This window comes from Gossypium hirsutum, chromosome A11 (genome assembly GCF_007990345.1).
Source record: "Gossypium hirsutum isolate 1008001.06 chromosome A11, Gossypium_hirsutum_v2.1, whole genome shotgun sequence".
Classification (NCBI taxonomy): Eukaryota; Viridiplantae; Streptophyta; class Magnoliopsida; order Malvales; family Malvaceae; genus Gossypium; species Gossypium hirsutum.
Window position 1 is genome coordinate 37504647 of NC_053434.1, and position 7941 is coordinate 37512587.

The 7941-nt window shown below is 42.3% G+C and overlaps 1 protein-coding gene across 1 annotated transcript; it reads left to right on the top strand.

Annotated features, from left to right (window-relative positions):
- The first annotated feature begins 279 nt into the window (after positions 1-279).
- LOC107959118 (uncharacterized) lies at positions 280-938 on the top strand. Its single transcript, XM_016895099.1, has 2 exons — positions 280-400; positions 469-938. Exons 1-2 carry the CDS (start codon positions 280-282, stop codon positions 936-938), a joined length of 591 nt encoding a protein of 196 aa, XP_016750588.1.
- The last annotated feature ends 7003 nt before the right edge of the window (positions 939-7941 follow it).

The window sequence follows — 7941 nt, forward strand, 5'->3', positions numbered from 1 at the left end:
ATGGTAGCACAATACAGGAATTTCTAGTTAGAACAAATTGAGACTGTAAAAGACTAAAAGTGGTGGTGGACTCTCGATATACGGAAATAAAGCTCTAAATACTGTTTATCATAAAATATCTTTTAATAATAACTGGAATTATAAACGGATAGCATAAAACTTCTAAATTCAGATAAAGCGTATCTCGATATGAGCACTAGAGGTATTCGTGGAAGGGGTACACGAGGCCGTGGTAGAGGCCGAGGGGGTGCTAGAGCTGGGTCTTCAGCGTTGGGTCACATGCCTGCTAGGGAGACACCGACTTCACCAGTAACTGAGACTGGGTCTCATGATCAAGCAATTGGGGACGATGCCTTGTCTCAGGTGATGCTACGAGTTCTTGAAAGGGTTGCTGGAGCGAGTACGGGATCAGTGGCTCGGGGGTCAATTTCTGAGCGACTTCGATCTTTAGGGGTGTTTTTGGTGTAGCCCCGAATGTGGCAGTATATTGGTTAGAGGCTACGAAGCGGATAATGGATGATCTTTACTGTACTATGGAACAGAAATTGAAAGGGGCGGTGTCGTTACTGCGAGATGAGGCTTACCAATGGTGGTTTACTGTGAGGGAAGGTACACAAGCTGACCGTCTGACATGGGATTTCTTCAAGACGTCCTTTCAGGAGAAATATGTAGGCACAAGTTATGTGGACGCCCGAATGAAGGAATTTCTGAACTTGACCCAGGGGAATAAGACTGTGGCGGCATATGAGGCGGAGTTCTTGCGGTTGAGTCGTTATGCTCGTGGAATAGTAGCCACTGAGTATGAACGTTGTGTGCATTTTAAAGATGGCCTTCACGATGAATTGAGAGTTCTGATAGCTCCACAGAGGGAGCGAGACTTTGCTGCCCTAGTTGAGAAAGCAAATATTGCTGAGGATGTGAAGCGCTCTGAGCGCTAGAACCGGGAGAAAGATAAAGGCAGAGTTAAGAGGGACTTCGGATCCTTGAGTTTTGGAGGTAGGCCTATCAAGAGGGCCAAGTTTGATGGGCCAGTCCAAGCTGGAGATCCTGTCATTGCTGCGAGACCACAGCCTTGCGCTGATTGTGGGAGAGTTCACCAAGGTGAGTGTTGGAAGTGAATGGGGGCATGCTTTAGATGTGGATCGTTAGACCATCAGGTTAAGAACTGTACTTAAGTGCCTACTCGGATGTAAGTTACAGGACCAGGGTACACGCAGTCAGCGAGAGGGGGTCAACAGCCACTGAGAGGTCGTGGGTAGGCCAGAGGTGGAAATGGGTTTAGACGAGATCGTGGAGCATCGGGTAGGGGCACGGGTAATACCGAGGCGAGACAACCAACCTTGGTTTATGCTTCTCACCGCTGAGAGGATGGTGACGCCCCTGATGTCATAACCGATACTTTCTTGATTTATAATTTACCATACATTGCTTTAATTGCTATTGGATCTACACATTCGTATGTTGCGTGCGATGTGTCTGAAATGTTGGGTATTCAGTTTGAGAACACTGCTAGTGAAATGATGGTGTTGAGTCCACTAGGAAAATCGGTTAGAGTGAATAAGTTATTCAAGGATGTGCCCTTAGAGGTTTAAGGGGAGGTTTTTCTGACAAATTTGATGGAACTGCCATTCGGGGAATTTGATATTATTTTAGGTATGGATTGGCTAGTGAAGCATTGTGTGAAGTTGGATTGTGCTGCTAAGCGGTTGGTGTTAAGGACTTCGAGGGATAAGGAGGTGGCCGTAATAGGGGAGCGAAGAAATTATTTTTCTAATTTCATATCGATGTTAAGAGCCAAGAAGCTGGTTTGCAAGGGTTGTAAGGCATTCTTGGCATATGTTAGCAATTCTAAGAATAAAAGTCTTTCTATTGGGGATGTCAGAACTGTTAAGGAGTTTTCAGATTTTTTTCAGAAGAGCTTCCTGGCTTGCCTCCAGACCGTGAGGTCGTATTCAGAATTGAGCTTCTGCCAGGAATAGCTCCAGTGTCTATCGCCCAATATAGGATGGCACCAAAAGAGCTAGTGGAGTTAAAGGCTTATATTCAGGAGCTGTTAGACTGAGGATTCATTTGACCGAGTGTGTCCCCTTGGGGAGCACCAGTATTGTTTGTGAAGAAGAAGGATGGGTCCATGCACATGTGCATTGACTATCGTCAATTGAATAAGCTGACCATAATAAATAAGTACCCTTTACCGAAGATAGATGAGCTGTTTGATCAGTTGCGAGGAGCTGCAGTGTTCTCCAAAATAGATCTTCGATCTGGTTACCATCAGCTAAAGGTTAAGGAAGCTGATGTGTATAAGACAGTGTTTAGGACTCATTATGGTCACTACGAGTTCCTGGTAATACTGTTTGGGTTAACGAATACACCAACTGCTTTCATGGACATGATGAACCGAGTATTTCAACAATATCTAGACCGGTTCATAGTAGCGTTCGTAAATGATATTTTAGTGTATTCGAAAATCCAAGAGGAGCATGATGAACATTTGCAGATTGTTCTTCAAATTCTGAGGAAGAAGCAGTTGTACGTAAAATTCAGCAAGTGTGAGTTTTGGCTGTAGGAGGTGACATTTCTGGGTCACGTGGTGTCTTCCGAGGGGATTACGGTTGATCCTAGAAAAATTGAAGTCGTATTGGGTTGGAAGCTACCATAGACTGTATCTGAGATTCGAAGTTTTCTGGGTTTAGCTGGATATTACAGACGTTTTGTGGAAGGGTTTTTAATGATAGCTGCACCTTTGATGAAGTTGCTGCACAAAGGGTTGCCATTTATTTGGTCCGACAAACAGTAAGAGAGTTTTGAAAAATTGAAGAAAGTTTTAATTGAGGCCCCTATTTTGATACAACGAGAGTCTGGGAAGGAATTTATTATTTACAGTGATGTGTCACACGTTGGATTAGGGTGTGTGTTGATGGAATAAGGAAAGGTGGTTGCTTATGCGTCACGGCAGCTTAAACCTCATGAGGTGAATTATCCCACTCATGATTTGGAGTTGGCGGCGATGGTGTTTGCACTAAAAATTTGGAGGCATTATCTATATGGTGAAAGAACGATTATTTATACAGACCATAAAAGCTTCAAGTACCTCTTTACTTAGAAGGAGTTGAACTTTAGCCAACGAAGGTGGATTGAGTTGCTTAAAGATTATGATTGTTCAATTCAGTATCACCCAGGTAAAGCTAATGTGGTAGCTGACGCACTGAGTCGTAGAGTTGTCTCTGATTTAAGAGCAATTTTTGCTCGTCTTAGCCAGTACGATGATGGTAGCGTATTAGCTGAACTACAAGTGAGACCGACTTGGATTGAGCAAATTAAGGAGAAATAGTTACTGGATGAGTCGCTAGTTTCTCGTTTCCAACAAGTGGAAAATGGTGAGACTTTAGATTTTAGACTGAATGGGGAAGGGGCGTTATGCTTCCGTGGAAGAGTGTGTGTACCGAAGGATTCTGATCTGAGGCAGTCTATTTTGCGGGAGGCACATGGTAGTCCTTATGTCATGCATCCTGGTGGAAACAAGTTATACTGAGATCTTCGTGAGTTGTATTGGTGGCCTGGGTTAAAACACGAAGTTACCGATTATGTGAGTAAATGCTTGACATGCCAGCAGGTTAAAGCTGCGCATCAATTACCTTCTGGGTTACTACAGCAAGTTAAGATCCCACTCTAGAAGTGGGAGAGGGTAACCATGGATTTTATAAGTGGGTTACCCTTGACGCCTTCTAAGAAGGATTCAGTCTGGGTGATTGTAGACCGACTGACTAAGTCTGCCCATTTCATACTTGTCTGCACTGATTATTTGTTACAGAATTTGGCCAAGTTGTATGTGGCTGAGATTGTAAGATTACATGGGGTACCAGTTTCTATCATATCTGACAGAGTTCCTAGGTTCACATCTTTGTTCTAGAAGAAGCTACACGAGGCTTTGGGTACACGACTGGATTTCAGTACTGCGTTTCATCCTCAAACAGATGGACAGTCTGAGAGAGTAATTCAGATATTGGAAGCCATGTTGAGAAGTTGTGTATTGGATTTCAGGGGCAGCTGGGAGGATTATTTGCCATTGGCGGAATTTGCGTATAACAACAGCTACCAGTCCAGTATTCGGATGACACCGTACGAAGCGTTATATGGTCATAGGTGTCGTACTCCTACTTGTTAGACTGAACTAGGTGAGAAACGAATTCTAGGGCCAAAGCTAATTGCTGATACAAAAGACAAGGTAAAGCTGATTCGAGATCGATTAAAAGAAGCGTTTGATAGGTAGAAATCCTATACAGATTTAAAGCATAAAGAGATCAAGTACTTTGTGGGGGATTATGTTTTTCTGAAGGTGTCACCGTGGAAGAAAATTTTGAGGTTCGGACGAAAGGGCAAGTAAAGCCCTAGGTTTATTGGGCCTTACCGGATACTTAAGCGTGTAGGATCGGTTGTGTATAAACTTGATTTGCCTCCAGAGCTGGAAAGAATTCAAGATGTGTTTCACATTTCAATGCTTAGGTGATACCATTTTGATCCCTCGCACGTCGTGCCAGTTGAGAAAATTAAAGTTAGGCCTGATCTAACCATCGAGGAAGAACCAGTGCAGATATTGGAGCGTGATGTTAAAGTGTTGAGGACGAAAGCTGTTCCACTAGTCAAAGTGCTTTGGCATAATCACGGCATAGAAAAGGCCATGTGGGAACCAGAAGAGACGATACGACATCAATACACCCATCTGTTCTGACCAGGTAAATTTCGAGGTCGAAATTTCTTTAAGGGGGTAGAGTTGTAATGCCCTAAAAATTTAGGCGTCGTAATTTTGTCGATTTTGACACAAATTGCATGTTGGTGTGTTAGCTAAGTGATTTGGGCATGTTTTGGGTTGTCTGGGAAGTCCTAGGTTCAAGATCTAGCTTTCGCAGAATTTTTTTTTTTGCTTAAAGGAACCTGGACACTGGTGCGTAGGATTTATAAATAAATGTGATTGAGTGAGGATATAAAAGAGCCTTGTGGCTTAGTGGTAGCTGGCGTGTGGATCATCTGAAGAGGGCATGAGTTCGAATCCCATTTCAAACAAAAGAATAATTATTTTGCAAGAAGGGGACGGAAAGAGTTAGTGTTGGAGTTGAACACTGAGGATGAAGAGTTTGAATTGGTCTTAAGGGTTGTTGTAGAGGATTTCAATGAGGGATAAGGGGAGAGATTCAGGGAGATTTTCAAGGATTTTGAGGTGTGGTGGGAGTGTAGCCGAATAGGGAGTTATCGGTACCTATTCGGTCATACCACTGAGTGCCGAATGGGTTTCTTCAGAGTGTTATTTTCTATTATGTTGTTTTCGGCATTTGTTTATCTAGTCTCCGTTTTGGCATTTTAAAGTTGCGACTTTATTAACCTTTACCACATTTTCTTCTCTTTCTCCTTCTCTTAACCAAAAACTCTCCATTCTTTTCTAGCTTTGGACGCCTTGCCTTGACCGAATATCCCTTTAGCTCATTCGCAAGCTTGCGCGAAAACCTTCATTCCCCTCTCTCATTTTTGTTCTTTTTTCCATTCTCCTGCTGTTACTATTAACCGAACCCTGTTAAGGTTTCAATTTTGTTCTTCTTTGCCTCGCATCTCTTCTTCGTCTCTTCCTTGTGTGTGACCATTTCCTGGTGGGCTGTCAAAATTCTCTTGTATTCTGGTAAGTGTTCTCTAGTCGAACTTTATTCGAATTTTTCAATTGAGGTTCGGCTTATGTTTCACTTAGGCCGAATGGTGTTGTTTTTCTCTATCAGGGAGGTTGTTTTCTGTTTTAACACTATCTTCTATTTGTATGCAGCTAGGGGTTTAGTCTCGTCTTGCAAGGTGTGGAGCCGATTGCTGCCTTTGCAAGTGCATAATCCATCTTTGGTAAGTGTTAAAGGTTTGGACGTGTGTATGGGGTTTGCAGATTTCTATTAATCGATTAACTGTATTTGTGAAGGATCGAGAGTTGGGAAGAACACGTGATCAATGAGGAGCTACGCTTGTTGGTTGGTGAGTAGTGATTTGGTTACGATATTATATTCTATTGCAGAGTAGTCTTGGTTTAGCAAGGTTGTTAGACTGACGCAAGAGTGTGATTGATCTTAGGGTCTCAATCCCGAGGGGCTTTGCGACTACAATCTTTAACAGGTGTGTAACAGCACACTGTATATCGTTATTGCTAGACAATGGAAAAGGTGTGTACTCACACCCCTGCTTTACTGTGAATTGGCAAATGCCAAAAAGTCGAAACTTCGGCATTTGAGGTCTCACGAGCGTGTGAATGCTCGTGTGGTAAATCGAGCCAAAAATCATGGGCGACAGACTGTAGAGGCCACCACGAGCACTCTCGTGGGCTTAGGTCGTTATGGGCCTTGTCAGGCCGAGATAGGCCGTACGGGCCCAAAGGACTCGTGGACCCCACACGGATAAAATTTTAGGTAGATGGAAAATAATGAACTGGGCTACGGTGTTCGTATAGCCGTGACTGAAATTGGGCTAAATGGGCCACACAAGCGTGTGGGCCCACTTGGGCCGAGTAATGGGCCTTGAGCCCATTTACACTGTTTTGGCCATATGGTTTATCTCAGTCATTTGAGACAACTGTAGACCTTTTGAAGGGTCGTTATCTGTACCGAGACCCTAAAATTAGTTAAATGAACGAAATACCCCTGAGGGGTAAGAATTACTGTTTTACCCCTAACTGACGAAATGACCTTTATAGCGCTAGTGGTAGGTTAATTGATCTGTGTATGACTTTTATATGACTAGTTTTGAGTATGACATACTATATACACGTAATATTTATGACACGACATCTGCATGGGGTTAGGTTTATGATATGGAGGAAGTATTGTACTGGTGACTATGTCACATTTATTATTACTGGTGGCTTGCCACACTTACTGCTACTGGCAGCTACGCTGCGTTATCGTTACTGGCAGCTTTGCTGCAGTTGGTGTGCTGGTTGGGTGGGTTGATTGATATCCCCACATGGTGTGTTCGTTGGTACGGATGGTGTGCTGGATGGTTTTGGGACAGGTTGCATTTTTGTACCATACTGAAACTGTATTGGGCTTAGGCCCATACTGCTACTGTTTAAGGTCTAAGGCCGAGACTGTACTGATACTTAGTAGGGCTCAGGCCTAGACTGTTGCTGCATGCACTGTTTTCTATAGTTTGATAAGGGATTACACACTGAGTTTTCGTAAACTCACCCTTTCTTTTAATTGTACAGGTAATCCTCAACCTTAGACTGTTTGGAGCTGTGAGGGACTCCGGGTTGCCACTCGATCACAAATGACTTTATTATTTACTGATTTTATATTTGGGTTTTGTTTTTGTAATAAGGCCATTTGCGGATTTAACTTTTAATTGGGCTATGATTTGGCATTTATCAACTACTAGAGTAGGAACATCGGGTTTTTAAAATAATAACGCTTTCGGTAAGTAAACCTGCAACTTTAATTCTGATAAAAATAAATGTATTGACAACTATACACGTTTTAAACAGCATGAAACACTAGGCATACACGAGCATTAAAATTATAAAGGTTTTTTTTACGACAACCGGTTTAACATCATAAGCTTGTCAGGTTTTTGGGTAATTGATGTGGCACGTCAAATTCGGTCGTAACGTCTAGGTCGAGTTTGGAGTGTTACACCCGTGTTTTAAGCCGAAACAGGGTACGAGACATTACTGGAACATAATAGATGCAAACGTACAAAATCATGACATAGATTTTTTTTTTAAAACATACATTTTCATGTCCTATAACCTGAACATTATTAGTTAAAATTAACGGGCATATACAAAATGAACTATTAAATTTTGAAGACCAACATTTTAGGCCAATTTAATTATGACATATAACAAAAATAACCAAGTCATCTATACATGTCATAACTCTAAATTAATGTTTACAAAATACCAAAAAGTATTGATAGTGC

Coding starts and splice junctions, on each gene's coding strand:
- LOC107959118 (XM_016895099.1), top strand. CDS start 280: ATGCCTGCTAGGGAGACACCGACTTCACCAGTAACTGAGACTGGGTCT. Junction 401..468: donor TGAAAGGGTTGCTGGAGCGA/GTACGGGATCAG, acceptor TTTTTGGTGTAG/CCCCGAATGTGGCAGTATAT.